The 18,542-nt window shown below is 52.7% G+C and overlaps 1 protein-coding gene across 1 annotated transcript in view; it reads right to left on the bottom strand.

The window, feature by feature from the left end:
- tnip1 (TNFAIP3 interacting protein 1) overlaps positions 1-17,960 on the bottom strand; it is a 69,144-nt gene extending 51,184 nt beyond the window's left edge. Inside the window, exons 1-5 of the mRNA XM_070877996.1 lie at positions 17,759-17,960; positions 15,051-15,194; positions 14,033-14,130; positions 9,885-9,953; positions 1,710-1,904 (exon numbers count right to left, since the gene is read on the bottom strand). Of these exons, the coding sequence (XP_070734097.1) occupies positions 1,710-1,904; positions 9,885-9,953; positions 14,033-14,130; positions 15,051-15,194; positions 17,759-17,924 (672 nt within the window). The 5' untranslated portion in view covers positions 17,925-17,960. The remainder of the gene's footprint in view (positions 1-1,709; positions 1,905-9,884; positions 9,954-14,032; positions 14,131-15,050; positions 15,195-17,758) is intronic.
- Positions 17,961-18,542: the final 582 nt, after the last annotated feature.

Below are 18,542 nucleotides of genomic sequence, written 5' to 3' on the forward strand. Positions count from 1 at the left end.
TTTCTCTTCTCATCCCCACCAAGCAGAATGATCTACTTGGATTGTTAAAAATAATAATGCACCCAGTGTCCCATCCCCTCGCTATGGATATCGCCTGGCCCCAGCCCATTCCTTCTCCTCGCTCAGTCCATGGGTATTGGCTGGCCCTATCCTAGCCCATCACCACCCTCCCTTCCTCTCCTCTCCTCTCTTCCACCTCACTCATTCCAGGTAGATATTGCCTGTCCCCATTTCCCCCCCTCCCCTCCCCTCCCTCCCTCCCTCCCCTCCCTCCCGGTCCCTGTGCGTGTTGCCTGTCCCTATCCCATCAGAACGTGTGCTGGGACGAGGGCTTGTTAACTTGCTCCATCCCACCATGGAGCTGTACCAACATACAAAACTGAAGGAAAAGGCCAGTTGGCCCACCTACACTGCCCCCGCCACCGCTCCCCCACACATCACGACGGCTGAACCATCATGTCTGGATACGGCGTCCCTACCTCCCACTCCTACACAGAGGAGCTTTGAAACACAGCGCTGCCGCCTATCAAGTGCCAAACCGTTACAGAACTCGGCACCATAAGAACATACGAAATAGGAGCAGGAGCAGCCATACAGCCCCTCGAGCCTGTTCCGTCATTTAATAAGATCATGGCTAATTTGATCATGGACTCAGCTCCACTTCCCCGCCCGCTCCCCATAACCCCTTATCGTTTAAGAAACTGTCTATTTCTGTCTTAAATTTATTTAATGTCCCGGCTTCCACAGCTCTCTGAGGCAGCGAATTCCACAGATTTACAACCCTCAGAAGAAATTTCTCCTCATCTCTGTTTTAAATGGGCGGCCCCTTATTTTAAGACCGTGCCCTCTAGTTCTAGTCTCCCCCATCAGTGGAAACATCCTCTCTGCATCCACCTTGTCAAGCCCCCTCATAATCTGATACGTTTCGATAAGATCACCTCTCATTCTTCTGAATTCCAATGAGTAGAGGCCCAACCTCCTCAGCCTTTCCTCATAAGGCAACTCCCTCAACTCCGGAATCAACCGAGTGAACCTTCTCTGAACTGCCTCCAAAGCAAATATATCCTTTCGTGAATATGGAAAACAAAACTGCACGCAGTATTCCAGGTGTGGCCTCACCAATACCTTGTATAACTGGAGCAAGACTTCCCTGCTTTTATACTCCATCCCCTTTGCAATAAAGGCCAACATTCCATTGGCCTTCCTGATCACTTGCTGTACCTGCATACTATCCTTTTGTGTTTCATCCACAAGTACCCCCAGGTCCCGCTGTACTGCGGCACTTTGAAATCTTTCTCCATTTGAAATAGTAACTTGCTCTTTGATTTTTTCTGCCAAAGTGCATGACCCTCACACTTTCCAACATTATACTCCATCTGCCAAATTTTTGCCCACTCACTTAGCCTGTCTATGTCCTTTTGCAGATTTTTTGTGTCCTCCTCACACATTGCTTTTCCTCCCATCTTTGTATCGTCAGCAAACGTGGCTGCGTTACACTCGGTCCCTTCCCTCCAAGTCGTTAATATAGATTGTAAATAGTTGGGGCCCCAGCACTGATCCCTGCGGCACCCCACTAGTTACTGGTTGCCAACCCGAGAATGAACCATTTATCCCGACTCTCTGTTCTCTGTTAGTTAGCCAATCCTCTATCCATGCTAATATATTACCCCCAACCCCGTGAGCTTTTATCCCCGACTACTGCCCCCTACCTGTAGGATGGTGGTCTTGCACTCGTTCTTCTGCACTTTGGAGGAGAGGCGGTTGAAGTCAACGGCCATTCGGCTCAGGTGGGCCAGCAGCTCCTTCCGGTTGGTTTCCTCGGCAAACATGCTCAGCGAGCTCTCGAGGTGCTGTAGGTAGACTGACAGGTTTCCGTCTTCGGTCGACAATTGCTGCAGTACATCCTGAACCGGGGGAGAGACACGAGACACAATTACAACCAATCACAGCCAGGCCTGCTCGTCATCATCAACAACAATTTACATAAGAACATAAGAAATAGGAGCAGGAGTCGGCCATTCGGCCCCTCGAGCCTGCTCCGCCATTCAATGAGATCATGGCTGATCTGATCTTGGGCTCAACTCCACGTCCCCGCCCGCTCCTCATAACCCTCGATTCCCTTATCGTTCAAAAATCTGTCTATTTCCACCTTCAATGACCCAGCCTCCACAGCTCTCTGGGGCAGAGAATTCCAAAGATTCACAACCCTCAGAGAAGAAATTCCTCCTCATCTCCGTTCTAAACGGGCGACCCCTTATTCTGAAACTATGCCCCTAGCTCTAGATTCCCCCACGAGGGGAAACATCCTCTCTGCATCTACCCTGTCAAGCCCCCTCAGAATCTTATATGTCTCAATAAGATCACTTCTCATTCTTCTAAACTCCAATGAGTACAGGCCCAACCTGCTCAACCTTTCTTCATAAGTCAACCCCTTCATCTCAGGAATTAATCTCGTGAACTTGCATTTATATAGCGCCTTTAATGCAGTAAAACGTCCCAAGGTGCTTCACAGGAGCGTCCTCAAACTTTGACACTGAGCCACGTAAGGAGATATTGGGACAGGTGACCAAAAGCTTGGTCAAAGAGGTAGGTTTTAAGGAGCGCCTGAATGGAGGAGAGAGAGGTAGAGAGGTTTAGGGAGGGAGTTCCAGAGCTTGGGGCCCAGGCAGCTGAAGGCACGGCCACCGACGGTGGAGCGATGGAAATCATGTGGGATACACATAAGGCCAGAATTGGGGGGCTGCGGAGATCTTGGGGGAGGTGGGGGGGGGGGCGGGTTGTAGAGGTGGAGGAGATTACAGACATAGGGAGGGGCGAGGCCATGGAGGGATTTGAAAACAGGGAGAATTTTCAAAACGAGGCATTGCCAGGAAGGCAGCCAATAGGTCAGTGAGCACAGGGGGTGATGGGTGAGCGGGACTCGATGCGAGTTAGGACACGGGGCAGCGAGCACAGGGGGTGATGAGTGAGCGGGACTCGGTGCGAGTTAGGACACGGGGCAGCGAGCACAGGGGGTGATGGGTGAGCGGGACTTGGTGCGAGTTAGGACACGGGGCAGCGAGCACAGGGGGTGATGGGTGAGCGGGACTTGGTGTGAGTTAGGACACGGGGCAGCGAGCACAGGGGGTGATAGGTGAGCGGGACTGGGTGAGTGTTAGGACACGGGGCAGCGAGCACAGGGGGTGATAGGTGAGTGGGACTCGGTGCGAGTTAGGACACGGGGCAGCGAGCACAGGGGGTGATAGGTGAGCGGGACTGGGTGAGTGTTAGGACACGGGGCAGCGAGCACAGGGGGTGATGGGTGAGCGGGACTTGGTGCGAGTTAGGACACGGGGCAGCGAGCACAGGGGGTGATGGATGAGCGGGACTCGGTGCGAGTTAGGACACGGGGCAGCGAGCACAGGGGGTGATGGGTGAGCGGGACTTGGTGCGAGTTAGGACACGGGGCAGCGAGCACAGGGGGTGATGGGTGAGTGGGACTCGGTGCGAGTTAGGACACGGGGCAGCAGAGTTTTAGATGAGCTGAAATTTATGTTGAGTTGTCTTGGTAAACTACAACAAGACACCTAGGTTAGCCCAACAACCTTGGTCGATATTTAATCTCCTGCCATTTCCGCACGTCATTATTTTGCCATCTTTCAGTCCTTAGTTCCCATATTTAAACTGCTCATTTGATTAATTTTCTTAAACAAATATTGCAGAGACTTCCTGATTCATTGTCCCCTTTTCTCCCCTCAAGCACCGCACACCACAGACAGCTCATTTATCCTGAATGGTGTCACTATTCTCGTGATGAGAACATAACAGGAGGAGGTTATTCAGCCAGTTGAACTTGTTCCGAAATTAAATTAGCTCATGACTGAACTGTATCTTAACTGCAAGTGTCAGCTGTGGCTCCATGGGTAGCACCCTCGCCTCGGAGTCAGTAGGTTGTGGGTTCACCTCCCACTCCAGAGACAGGAGCGCAAAAATCTTCGCTGACACTCCAGTGCAGTACTGAGGGAGCGCCGCACTGTCGGAGGGGCAGTACTGGGGGAGTGCCGCACTGTCGGAGGGGCAGCACTGAGGGAGCGCCGCACTGTCGGAGGGGCAGCACTGAGGGAGCGCCGCACTGTCTCGGAGGGGCAGCACTGAGGGAGCGCCGCACTGTCGGAGGGGCAGCACTGAGGGAGCGCCGCACTGTCTCGGAGGGGCAGCACTGAGGGAGCGCCGCACTGTCGGAGGGGCAGCACTGAGGGAGCGCCGCACTGTCGGACATGCCTTCTTTCAGATGAGATGTTAAAACTGTCAGCTGGACATAAAAGACCCCATGGTACAATTTCAAAGAAGTGCATGGGGAGTTCACCCCAGTGTCCTGGGGCCAAGATTTATCCCTCAATCACATCACTAAAACAAATTATCCAGTTATCACCTTGCTGTCTGTGGGAGCTTGCTATGCACAATTTGTCTGCTGCGTTTCCTACATTAGAACAGTGACTACACTTCCAAAAGTAATTCATTTGGGATGTCCTGAGGTTGTCAAAGGTGCTATAGAAATGCAGGTCTTCCTTTCTACCACCCGCTTCCTGACATCATCCCTGAACGGCCTAAGCTCAATTACTGGGTCCAAATTAACTTAAAGGCATTCAGTTATTGAACAGGCTGCCATCTGTAACTGGTTAGGGCTTAAACCCACAGATATAGAAAGACTTGAATTTCTTTAGCTCCGTTTACGACCTCAAAATGCCCTCAGCTGTTTTACAGCCAATAAAGTACTTTTTTTTTAAAAAGTCTAGTCACTCTTGTAATGCAGGAAAAACATCAGCCAATTTGCGCACAGCAAGCTCCCACAAACAGCAATGAGATAAATGACCAGATAATCTGTTTTTCTTTAAGTGATGGTGATTGAGGGATAAATATTGGCCCCAGGACACCGAGGTGAACTCCCCTTCTCTTCTTCAAAATAGTTTGTGTGGGATCGCTTTAACATCCATCGAGAGAACAGACGGGACCTCAGTTTAATGTCTCATCCATAAGACAGCCCCTCCGACAGCGCGGCGCTCCCTCAGCACTGCCCCTCCGACAGCGCGGCGCTCCCTCGGCACTGCCCCTCCGACAGTGCGGCGCTCCCTCGGCACTGCCCCTCCGACAGTGCGGCGCTCCCTCGGCACTGCCCCTCCGACAGCGCGGCGCTCCCTCGGCACTGCCCCTCCGACAGTGCGGCGCTCCCTTGGCACTGCCCCTCCGACAGTGCGGCACTCCCTTGGCACTGCCCCTCCGACAGCGCGGCGCTCCCTCAGCACTGCCCCTCCGACAGCGCGGCGCTCCCTCAGCACTGCCCCTCCGACAGCGCGGCGCTCCCTCGGCACCGCCCCTCCGACAGTGCGGCGCTCCCTCGGCACTGCCCCTCCGACAGTGCGGCGCTCCCTCGGCACTGCCCCTCCGACAGCGCGGCGCTCCCTCAGCACCGCCCCTCCGACAGTGCGGCGCTCCCTCGGCACTGCCCCTCCGACAGCGCGGCGCTCCCTCGGCACTGCCCCTCCGACAGCGCGGCGCTCCCTCAGCACCGCCCCTCCGACAGTGCGGCGCTCCCTTGGCACTGCCCCTCCGACAGCGCGGCGCTCCCTCGGCACTGCACTGGGAGTGTCAGCCTGGATTTTGTGCTTGGGCACGATGCCCACCACAGTCAACTAGCCAGGCAAGGTTCGCACATGAAGAATGGCTGTTACGACAAGGTGCCATACCCCAGTAAAGGGTCATCACCTTCAGGGGAGGAAGAGGCTGTAACTCATTCTCACGCAACTGAGCTTGACTTGCAGATTACGATCAAGAATCAGGAGAATCGGTGTGAAATAAGTTTCTGACAAAAATAGATAAAGAGCAGGGAGGTTATGCTTGAACTGCATAAAACACTGGTTAGGCCACAGCTGGAGTACTGCGTGCAGTTCTGGTCACCGCATTACAGGAAAGATGTGATTGCACTGGAGAGGGTGCAGAGGGGATTTACGAGGATGTTGCCTGGACTGGAGAATTTTAACTATGAGGAAAGATTGGATAGACTGGGGTTGTTTTCTTTAGTGTATAAATTGAGGTGTATAAACTTCTGAAGGGCCGAGATAGAGTGGACAGCAAGGACCTATTTGCTCAGCAGAGAGGTCAATAACCAGGGGGCATCGATTTAAAATAGTTGGTAGAAGGATTAGAGGGGATTTGAGGGGAAATTTCTTCACCCAGAGGGACTCACTGCCTGAAAGGTTGGTAGAGGCAGAAACCCTCACCACATTTAAAAAGTACTTGGATGTGCACGTGAAGTGCTGTAACCTACAGGGCTACGGCTGAGAGCGGGAAATTGGGATTAGGCTGGGTAGCTCTTTGTCGGCTGGCGTGGACACGATGGGCCGAATGGCCTCCTTCTGTGCTGTAAATTTCTATGATTCTAAAGCCCGCCTATTTCAAATTTGCAGTCATGCAAAATCCACAGATGTGGGCCAAGTCCCCTTTGAACAAAGCAGCTTTTGGTTTTACGTCCCTTTTCGAGACCTGCGCTGTACCAGTTCGGCTGTGTGGAATAATGAATAATTTCACCCTCACTGGGACAATGGAGACGAAGTCACTTCCTGTCAGCAAGGTCCCTTTAAGAGTCCTGTCAGCCCCCCCTCCCTCGCTGGGTTCCGACATCTAGGGATTTCACATGACCCAGTGTGTAACATGCGCACTTATAACTGCTGAACATCATGATTCAACAATTACGCAAAGTCGAAATTTCCAGAATTACCCCGCATTTAATTCAATGAAAAAAACCCAAAGATTGTGAATTGACGACACATGCAACCAAGAATAACGTGAATGAACCAGCATTTCTACAGCTCCTTTCCCAACCTCAGCAAGTCCCAAAGCGCTTTACAGCCAATGATGTACTGTGGGAGTGTAGTCACTGTTGTAATGTTGGAAACGCTGCAGCCAGTTTGTGCACAGCAAGCTCCCACAATCAGCAATGTGATAATGACCAGATAATTGGCTTTAGTGATATTGGTTCAGGGCTAAATATTGGCCCCAGGACACTGGGGAGAACTCCCCTGCTCTTCATTGAAATAGTGCCGTGGGATCTTTTACGCCCACCTGAGAGAGCAGACGGGGCATCGGTTTAACGGCTCATCCGAAAGATGGCATCTCCAACAGTGCGGCGCTCCCTCAGCACTGCCCCTCCGACAGCGCGGCGCTCCCTCAGCACTGCCCCTCCGACAGCGCGGCGCTCCCTCAGCACTGCCCCTCCGACAGTGCGGCGCTCCCTCAGCACTGCCCCTCCGACAGTGCGGCGCTCCCTCAGCACTGCCTCTCCGACAGTGCGGCGCTCCCTCAGCACTGCCTCTCCGACAGTGCGGCGCTCCCTCAGCACTGCCCCTCCGACAGTGCGGCGCTCCCTCAGCACTGCCCCTCCGACAGTGCGGCGCTCCCTCAAATACTGCACTGGAGTGTCAGCCGAGGTTTTGGTGCTCAAGTCCCTGGAGTGGGTCTTGAACCCACGACCTTCTGACTCAGAGGCGCGAGAGCAACATGCTGAGGCACATCAACACTCGCCATCTATACTCACCAGAACGGGCTCACGGACGAGAGATTGGGGCCTGTGGAAATGTGCTGCCGGGGTCTTCCAGTGTAGGGACTCGAGGGGGAAGTATTTAAACGCCTATGGGATCCTGAGCTTTATAAATAGACGAACAAAAGCAGAACCACCTCCATAAAAGCGCCGGTTGGGCCCCAGCGGGAATACTGTGTCCCGTTCTGGACACCGCGCTTTGGGAAAGATGCCAACACCTCAGAGGGTGCAGAGATTTACCAGAATGGTTCCAAGGATGAGGGATTACCGAGGGTATACGGCACAGAACCAGGCCATTCGGCCTAACCAGTCCATGCCGTGTTTATGCTCCATGCGAGCCTCCTCCCGTCTTTCCTCATCTAAATCTATCAGCATAACGCTCTAATCCCTTCTCCCTCATACACTTGTCCAGCCTCCCCTTAAATGCATCGATACTATTCGCCTCAACCCCTCCCTGTGGCAGCGAGTTCCACATTCTCACCGCTCTCTGGGTAAAGACATACGTGGAGAGACTGGATCGACTAGGCTTATATTCACTGGAATTTAGAAGAATGAGAGAGGATCTCATTAGAAAAATATAAAATTCTGACGGGACGAGACAGGTTAGATGCAGGAAGAATGTTCCCGATGTTGGGTAAGTCCAGAACCAGGGGACACAGTCTAAGGATAAGGGGTAAGCCATTTAGGACCGAGATGAGGAGAAACTTCTTCACTCGGAGAATTGTGAACCTGTGGAATTCTCTACCACAGAAAGTTGTTGATGCCAGTTCATTGGATATATTCAAAAAGGAGTTAGATATGGCCCTTATGGCTAAAGGGATCAAAGGGTATGGAGAGAAAGCAGGAATGGGATACTGAAGTTGCAAGATCAGCCATGATCTTATTAAATGGTGGTGCAGGCTCCAGGGGCCGAATGTCCTACTCCTGCACCTATTTTCTATGTTTCTAAAGAAGTTTCTTCTGAATTCCCGATTGGATTTCTTGGTGATGATCTTATATTGACGGCTTCGAGTTATGCTCTTCCCCACGTCGAAACATTCTCTCTGCACCCTCTCTCCAGTGCCTCTATATCCTTTTTATAATATGGCGACCAGAACTGTAAGCAGTACCCCAAGTGTGGTCTAACCAAGGTTCGATACAGGTTTAGCATAACTTCCCTATTTTTCAATTCTACACCTCTAGAAATAAGCCCGAGTGCTTGGTTTTAAAAACGGCCAGTTAGGGTCTTCAGTTACATGCAGAGACTCCCCTCTGCCCGGCGAGCCCCTCCCCCGCGCACCTCCCCCCCCATCGATACAGCCCCCATCCCCCCACCCCCCTCCCACACTGATACAGCCCCCATCTACCCCCCCACACACCCACGCCCCGCCCCCTCCTCCTCCACCGATACAGCCCCCATTCCCCACTTACCCCCACACCGCACAACCCCCTCCCCCCCCATCAATACAGCCCCCATCTCCCCCCCACATCCCCGCCCCGCCCCACCCCCCCTACCACCGATACAGCCCCCATTACCTCCCCCCAGCCCCCGATACAGCCCCATTCCCCCCCACCGATACAGCCCCCATCTCCCCCCCACCCCCCCACCACCGATACAGCCCCCATTACCTCCCCCCACCCCCCGATACAGCCCCATTCCCCCCCACCGATACAGCCCCCATCTCCCCCCCACCCCCCCACCACCGATACAGCCCCCATCTCCCCCCCCCGCCCCCGATACAGCCCCATTCCCCCCCATCACCGATAGAGCCTCCATCTCCCGCCCCCATCACCGATACAGCCCCCATCTCCCCCCCCACCCCCGATACAGCCCCCATTACCTCCCCCCAGCCCCCGATACAGCCCCATTCCCCCCATCACCGATACAGCCCCCAACTCCCCCCCCACCACCGATACAGCCCCCATTACCCCCCCCATCACCGATACAGCCCCCATCTCCCCCCACCACCGATACAGCCCCCATCTCCCCCCACCACCGATACAGCCCCCATCTCCCCCCCACCCCCCCACCACCGATACAGCCCCCATTACCTCCCCCCAGCCCCCGATACAGCCCCATTCCCCCCCATCACCGATAGAGCCCCCATCTCCCCCCACCACCGATACAGCCCCCATCTCCCCCCACCACCGATACAGCCCCCATTACCTCCCCCCACCCCCCCCGATACAGCCCCATTCCCCCCCACCACCGATACAGCCCCCATCTCCCCCCCACCACACCCCCACCACCGATACAGCCCCCATTACCTCCCCCCACCCCCCGATACAGCCCCATTCCCCCCATCCCTCCCCAGATGCAGCCAAAACTCACCTCACTGTGTTCTTCCTGCAGCTCTTTCTTGTCACCCGAACTCACCACTTCAAACTCGGAGGATGAGCCCTTTGAAATGAAAGAACTATATTTAGAAGGTGCTCAAATATCACAAATAGCGCCCCACACAAAAAGAATGGAGTTTAAAACCGTTACTATCAGTGACACACTGCGCCATTCCCTTCCCCAGTAAAGGCAAGGGGGAGGTGAATGAGCTTTAATCTGGGGCCAGGGGATTGCCCCCTGGTTGGGTGAAGGAGGTACTAGGCAGGGCGTCAGGAGGAACCCCCAGTGCAGCACTGAATTGTGTCAAAGGATCTTCTACATTCACTTGACTACTCGACTCACACACACACACACACACACACACAGGTCAAGGGTCAAAGAGCGCGAGAGAGCGCGAGAGAGAGAGAGCGCGAGAGAGAGCGCGAGAGAGCGAGAGAGAGAGCGAGAGAGAGAGCGAGAGAGAGAGCGCGAGAGAGAGCGCGAGAGAGAGCGCGAGAGAGAGAGCGAGAGAGAGAGCGAGAGAGAGAGCGAGAGAGAGAGCGAGAGAGAGAGCGAGAGAGAGAGCGAGAGAGAGAGCGAGAGAGAGAGCGAGAGAGAGAGCGAGAGAGAGAGCGAGAGAGAGAGCGAGAGAGAGAGCGAGAGAGAGAGCGAGAGAGAGAGCGAGAGAGAGAGCGAGAGAGAGAGCGAGAGAGAGAGCGAGAGAGAGAGCGAGAGAGAGAGCGAGAGAGAGAGCGAGAGAGAGAGCGAGAGAGAGAGCGAGAGAGAGAGCGAGAGAGAGAGCGAGAGAGAGAGCGAGAGAGAGAGCGAGAGAGAGAGCGAGAGAGAGAGCGAGAGAGAGAGCGAGAGAGAGAGCGAGAGAGAGAGCGAGAGAGAGAGCGAGAGAGAGAGCGAGAGAGAGAGCGAGAGAGAGAGCGAGAGAGAGAGCGAGCGAGAGAGAGAGCGAGCGAGAGAGAGAGCGAGCGAGAGAGAGAGCGAGCGAGAGAGAGAGCGAGAGAGAGAGCGAGAGCGAGAGCGAGAGCGAGAGCGAGAGCGAGAGCGAGAGCGAGAGAGCGCGCGCGCGTGCATACTTTACAACCAATGAAGTACTTTTGAAGTGCATTCACTGAAGGAATGTAGGGCTATAGGGAAATGGCAGGGGAGTGGGACTAGCTGAAGTGGAGAGCCGGCACGGGCTCGATGGGCTGAATGGCCTCCTTCAGTGCTGTAAACGTTTTAATCCATGTAGGAAACGCAGCAGCCAATTTGCACACAGCAAGCTCCCACAGACAGCAATGTGATAATGACCAGATAAACTGAGTGATGTTAGTTGAGGGATAAATATTGGCCCCAGGACACCGGGGAGAACTCCCCTGCTCTTCTTCGAAGTTGTGGCCTTGGAATCTTTGAAATCCACCTGAGAGGGCAGACGGGCGACTTGGAGATGATGGTGTTCCCATGTTCCTGCTGCCCTTGTCCTTCTAGGTGGTAGAGGCCGTGGGTTTGGGAGGTGCTTTTACATCCACCTGAGAGAGCAGACGTCTTGGTTTAACGTCTCAACCGAAAGGCGGCCCCTACGATAGTGCGGCACTCCCTCAGCACTGCACTGGAGTGTCAGCCGAGATTGTCGTGCTCAAATCTCTGGTGGGTTTGAACCCACAACCTTCTGACTCACTGTGCCACAGCTGACAGAGAAAGGCAATATCCACACAACTGCATTGTCAGAATCCCGATCATCACACCAACTGTTTTTATATTAAGGCAGTAAGAAATAAGAGGAGTCGGCCATTCGGCCCCTCGAGCCTGCTCCGCCATTCAATGAGATCACGGCTGATCATTGACCTCAACTCCACCCCGATCCCAATATCCCTTGTTGCCCGAGAATCTATTGATTTCAGTCTGGTATATATTCAAACCAATAATGCCAATTGATCATTTCTCTGCGACACCAGATTAATATGCAGGGTACGGTAGTGTAGTAGTTGTTAACCTGTGGAATTCCCTACCGCAGAGAGTTCTTGATGCCAGTTCATTGGATATATTCAAGAGGGAGTTAGATATGGTCATTACAGCTAAAGGGATCAAGAGGTATGGAGAGAAAGCAGGAAAGGGGTACTGAGGTGAATGATCAGCCATGATCTTATTGAATGGTGGTGCAGGCTCGAAGGGCCGAATGGCCTACTCCTGCACCTATTTTCTATGTTTCTTTGTAGTGGTTGTGTTACTGGACTGATGATCCAGTTCAATTAATAACTTTAAATTAGAGATGGTTAGGTTTTCGCTAGACGAGGGTATCAAGGGACATACAGCCAAGGCGGGTGGGTTGAGTTAGGATACTGATCAGCCATGATCTCATTGAATGGCGGAACAGGCTCGAGGGGCTGAATGGCCTCCTCCTGTTCCTAATGCCCTTTAGGAAAGGAAACCTGCCCCCATCCTTACCCAGTCTAGGCCTATATGTGACTCCAGTCCCATACCAACGTGTTTGACTCTTATCTGCCCTCTGAACTGGCCTAGCCACAGCTCAGTTGCAATATCGCCTTCTCAGGGCAACTGGGGATGGGCAATAAATGCCGGCCTTGCCAGTGACGCCCACAGCCCACAAATTCTTTTTTTTCTTAAATGAATGACAAATAGACAGCTAATGACATTTCGTCATGGTGCTTGGAAATTTTTTTTCAAAGTTTAAGGAATTGCGTTTGTAAGGCTAACACGCCTCCTATCATGTGTCAAATACTTCATGAGGAACCTGTTCTCTCCATCTGTGGGACCCTCTTTCTAACTGCCCACACTAGTCAGGTATAAAGTCAGGAACCACCTGGGTTGGCAAAAATCACAGCCTGTAATGTATTTGCTTACTGGGTTCTTTGCTTAAGAATTCATAGCAACACATTGCTATTAAGAACTAGTTTGTTTATTAACCACCATCATAGGCAGTCCCTCGGAATCGAGGAAGACTTGCATCCACTTCTGAAGTGAGTTCTTTGGTGGCTGAACAGTCCAATACGAGAGTCACAGGTGAGACAGACAGTCATTGAGGGAAGGGGTGGGTGGGACTGGTTTGCCGCACGCTCCTTCCGCTGCCTGCGCTTGGTTTCTGCATGCTCTCGGCGATGAGACTCGAGGAGCTCAGCGCCCTCCCGGATGCACTTCCTCCATTTAGGGCGGTCTTTGGCCAGGGTCTCCCAGTTGTCGCACTTTATCAGGGAGGCTTTGAGGGTGTCCTTGTAGCATGTCCGCTGCTCACCAGGGGCTCGCTTGCCGTGAAGGAGTTTCGAGTAGAGCACTTGCTTTAGGAGTCTCGTGTCGGGCATGCGGACAATGTGGCCTGCCCAGTGGAGCTGATCAAGTGTAGTCAGTGCTTCAATGCTGATGATGTTGGCCTGGTCGAGGACGCTAATGTTGGTGCGTCTGTCCTCCCAGAGGATTTGTAGGATTTGTAGGATCTTGCGGAGACATCGTTGGTGGTATTCCTCCTGTGACTTGAGGTGTCTACTGTACATGGTCCATGTCTCTGATCCATACAGGAGGGCGGGTATTACTACAGCCCTATAGACCATGAGCTTGGTGGCAGTTTTGAGGGCCTGGTCTTCAAACACTCTTTTCCTCAGGCGGTCGAGACTCGGAGGGAAGGGCTGAGGCCCAGAGCGAAGGACTCCACCAGGTTCTATAGAGTAGGAGAGGAGCTGAGTGGGTGGGGCGGGGGGGAGCAAGAAGTAGACATTACGTGACACCAAGTTAGAGAAAAGGAAGGGCCAGGGAGGGGAGAGAGTTCCACAGTCAGGAGACCCTGGGGAAGAGCGAGATAGGAGGAGGATGAGGTGCGATGAGAAAGAGAGCGAGATAGGAGGAGAAGATGTTGGGATGCGAGCGAGATAGAGGAGGAGAAGACATTGGGATGAGACGAGATAGAGGAGGAGACGTTGGGATGAGACGAGATAGAGGTGAAGATGTTGGGATGCGAGCGAGATAGGAGGAGGAGAAGACATTGGGATGAGATGAGATAGAGGAGGAGAAGACATTGGGATGAGAGCGAGATAGGAGGAGATGGCACGATGAGCGAGGGGTAGGGTTGGGGAGTATGGAGCTGGGGAGAGAGTTCAGAGTTCAATTACCCAGAGCACCAGAAACAGAGGAAGCTGACCCTCTGGGGGTTCAATACTCACACTGGACGAAGCCTTCGCCTCTGCCTTAGTCTCCAACTCCCGTTTTCCGCTCCTGTCCAAGTCACAATGGTGCTGCTGTGTGGAAGTTGGGTCAGAATCTACAGGAGGCAGAAGGTTGATTAGTGTAGGTCACAGGGCCCGGATACAGTTCATCCATCGCCAAACCCTTAGTGAAATTGTAGGTGAGGTATTCTGCATGTGTAACCTCCATTCCCTCGAGTTTCGAAGAATGAGAGGTGATCTCATTGAAACATAAGATTCTGAGGGGGATTGACAGGGTAGATGCAGGGAGGATGTTTCCCCCGGGCTGGAGAGTCTAGAACCAGGGGTCACAGTCTCAGGGTAAGGGGTCGGCCATTTAGGACTGAGATGAGGAGGAATTTCTTCACTCAGGGGGTGGTGAATTCTCTTCCCCAGAGGGCTGTGGAGGCTCAGTCGTTGAGTATATTCAAGGCTGAGATCAATCGAATTTTTTCCGCCGACTCTAGAGGAATGGAGGGATATGGGGATCGGGTGGGAAAGTGGAGTTGAGGTTGATGACCAGCCATGATCTTACTGAATGGCGGAGCAGGCTCGAGGGGCTGAAGGGCCTGTTCCTGATGTTCGGTGTTCTGTATGTAAATGAACCCTCTCTGGTTTTGACCCTCCCCGGGGTGAGGAAGGTCTGTCCCCCGATGGAACAGCTGGGAAAGTGTGCTGGACTCCAGGCGGTGACAACTCGGGCTCTATCAGAACCTCACCTTCATCCAGACCAAGGGATCAGCCCCACCAATACAACCCTGGGCAGAGTGACTGCGCAAATACATTCGCATCATTTCTAAGCATTAATTGGCGGCGGGGAACGATTAAAGTAACTTAAAAAAGGACAACTGTTAAACCCTCGGGTCACAACACAAGGGCAGATTTTATATCCTTAGGCGAACAACGACCGACACACACATCCCAAGGGAATGAGGTGCAGCCCCAATGGATTTGGATATGATTTCCCCTTTGCAGAGCGCGGACTTTTGTCACATACCTTGCACATCACTGGTCAGTGCTGGGCTTTTGATCTCTTGAGGAGAGAGACTGATTGTGGACTTCAGGACTTCCTGACGGACTAGTTCCTCGACCTTCTGCCGGAGCTTTGATGCTTCAGTCTGAGACTCCTCCAGCAGGTTGCCTGGTGCAGATAACCATCGCACAGGAATCACACACAGGTGGTCAAAGCAGGAGAGCACGATTCATCCCATTAACCACCCTCCTCCTCCCCCCCCCACAGCCCATGTACACTCTCCCCTATCATCGACTTTACCCACCCATTGAATACCCTCCCACAGCCCATGTACACTCTCCCCTATCATCGACATTACCCACCCATTGAATCTGCTCCCACGGCCCATGTACACCATGAAAATGCTCCCTGCATGCTTAAGCATGTCTCCACTATTCAACTTTTGCCCAGCGTCCTCGAGGGCCAAACCAGCTGGCCCATTGGGCCTCCCCACACAGACAATGCCTGCAGCACCATAACTAGACACTTCCTGTCACTACACTCACCCCATAACCTTCCTGACTGCCATACCCCACTGCAGTCCTGTGGCAAAGGTAGTCCCACAGTGCGATATATTTCCAAGTCAGGGTGGTGCATGACTTGGAGGGGAACTTGAAGGTGATTTAATCCCCTCCCACAGCCCATGTACACTCTACCCTATCATGGTGTTCCCAGGCACCTGCTGCCCTTGTCCTTCTAGGCGGTAGAGGTCGTGGGTTTGGGTGGTGCTGCCGAAGAAGCCTTGGCGAGTTGCTGCAGTGCGTCTTGTCGATGGTGCACACTGCAGCCACGGTGCGCCGGTGGTGGAGGGAGTGAATGTTGGAGATTTAAGGTGGTGGATGGGGTGCCAATCAAACGGGCTGCTTTGTCCTGGATGGTGTCGAAATCGTTGTTGGAGCTGCACTCATCCAGGCAAGTGGAGAGTATTCCATCACACTCCTGACTTGTGCCTTGTTGATGGTGGAAAGGCTTTGGGGAGTCAGGAGGTGAGACACTCACCGCAGAATACCCAGCCTCAAACATGCTGCTCCTGTTCGAAATAGTGCCATGAGATCTTTTACGTCCAACTGAGAGCAGACAGGGCCTCGATTTAATGTCTCATCTGAAAGTCGGTACTTCCGACAGTGCGGCGCTCCCTCAGCGCTGCCCCTCCGACAGTGCGGCGCTCCCTCAGCGCTGCACTGAGAGTGGAGGCTTTGACTTTTTGTGCTCAAGTCTCTGGAGTGGGACTGAACCCACAACCTTCTGACTCAAGAGGCAAGAGTACTGCCCACTGAGCCACAGCTGACACATTACAGATCTACAACAATTGCCCAATATCTTCTTTTGAAGGAATCCAAGTGTTGGGTCAGGCTAGATTTCCTTTCAAACAAGGCAATGTTCTGGTTTAAAAGACTGGAAAGGCGAGAGAGATGGTGCCTGTCACATGATTTCAGCCCCAAGTCATGTTGATGGCTCTAACCTCGTGTTCAATATCCCCCCCATGGCCCTCGCCCCTCCCTATCTCTGTAACTTCCTCCAGCCCCACAATCCCGAGATGTCTGCACGCCTCTAATTCTGGCCTCTTGAACATCCCTGATTATAATCGCTCCATCATCGGTGGCCGTGCCTTCTGTTGCCTGGGCCCCAAGCTCTGGAACTCCCTCCCTAAACCTCTCCGCCTCTCTTTCCTCCATTAAAATGCTCCTTTAAACCTACCTCTTTGACCAAACTTTTGGTCACCTGCCTTAATATCTCCTTTTGTGGCTCGGTGTAAATTTTGTCCGAGCACCCTCCTGTGAAACGCCTTGGGACATTTCACTACGTTGAGGCGTGATATAAATACTTGCTTTGGAGGCAATTCAGAGAAGGTTCACTGGGTCGATTCTGGGGATGAGGGGGTTGACTTATGAGGAAAGGTTGAGTAGGTTGGGCCTCTACTCATTGGAATTCAGAAGAATGAGAGGTGATCTTATCGAAACGTATAAGATTATGAGGAGGCTCGACAAGGTGGATGCAGAGAGGATGTTTCCACTGATAGGGGAGACTAGAACTAGGGGGCATAATCTTAGAATAAGGGGCCGCCCATTTAGAACTGAGATGAGGAGGAATTTCTTCTCTGAGGGTTGTAAATCTGTGGAATTCGCTGCCTCAGAGAGCTGTGGAAGCTGGGTCATTGAATAAATTTAAGACAGAGATAGACAGTTTCTTAACCGATAATGGGATAAAGGGTTATGGGGAGCGGGCGTGAAGTGGAGCTGAGTCTATGATCAGATCAGCCATGATCTTATTGAATGGCGGAGCAGGCTCGAGGGGCCGTATGGCCTACTCCTGCTCCTATTTCTTATGTTCTTATAAATACAAATTGCAGTTGTTTCAAATTAAATTTTTTTTCACTAGAACAACGCATGGTTGTTTGAAGACTGTAGCAGCAGGGTGGTTTACCTCTCGAAACACTGCAGTAAAAATACAATCATTTCTTCGGCTTTATGGTTTAAAAAAAAAAAGGGGGGGTAAATCAAACAGCAGGCTCGAAGGGCTGAATAACCTAATCCCTGTTCCTTATTCTTATTGTCCCTTATGCTCACTCTGCCACCATTATTGCCGAGCTGCGCAGCCTAGAAGTCCCGCGAAGGTCGCTGGAGAAACTGCCCATGCGTATTCGGACGGACCGCGCACCGCAAATCAAAATTCGAGGGTGCAGAGTTTGTTACCTAAGCTTTTCAAGCCTTTCATGCGTTCCTTCAGGACATTGTTTTCCGCAACTAGTTGCTGGTAGGTAGCCAGCTTTCTTCTCTCCGGCTCACTGCTGATCTTCCTCGTCAGCAAAGCTCCACTCCCACCAGGGTCGTAGATCCGGTACGGGACTCGACCTTCCATCGCTGCCCCGAGCTCTTCATCCGCGGAGAGCCCTCCGCATCACTGTAGACAAACACAAGAATGGACGTGAGCTCCCAGCGTTAGCAACTCGACAGGCGAGGACTGACATATGAAGAAAGACTGGATCGACTGGGCTTGTATTCACTGGAATTTAGAAGAATGAGAGGGGGTCTCATAGAAACGTTTAAAATTCTGATGGGACTGGACAGGTTATGTGCAGGAAGAATGTTCCCGATGTTGGGAAAGTCCAGAACCAGGAGTCACAGTCTAAGGATAAGGGGTAAGCCATTTATGACCGAGATGAGGAGAAACTTCTTCACCCAGAGAATTGTGAACCTGTGGAATTCTCTACCACAGAAAGTTGTTGAGGCCAGTTCGTTAGATATATTCAAAGTTAGATGTGACCCTTACGTTTAAAGGGATCAGGGGGTATGGAGAGAAAGCAGGAATGGGGTACTGAAGTTGCATGTTCAGCCATGAACTCATTGAATGGCAGTGCAGGCTAGAAGGGCCGACTGGCCTACTCCTGCACCTATTTTCTATGTTTCTATGTTTGACAGGATGCAAGATAAAGCTCCTCGTTTACCGATTGTCTGCTCTGAGTTCTGGCAACTCTAC

The sequence above is a fragment of the Pristiophorus japonicus genome, chromosome 4 (assembly GCF_044704955.1).
Source record: "Pristiophorus japonicus isolate sPriJap1 chromosome 4, sPriJap1.hap1, whole genome shotgun sequence".
In the NCBI taxonomy this organism is placed as follows: Eukaryota; Metazoa; Chordata; class Chondrichthyes; family Pristiophoridae; genus Pristiophorus; species Pristiophorus japonicus.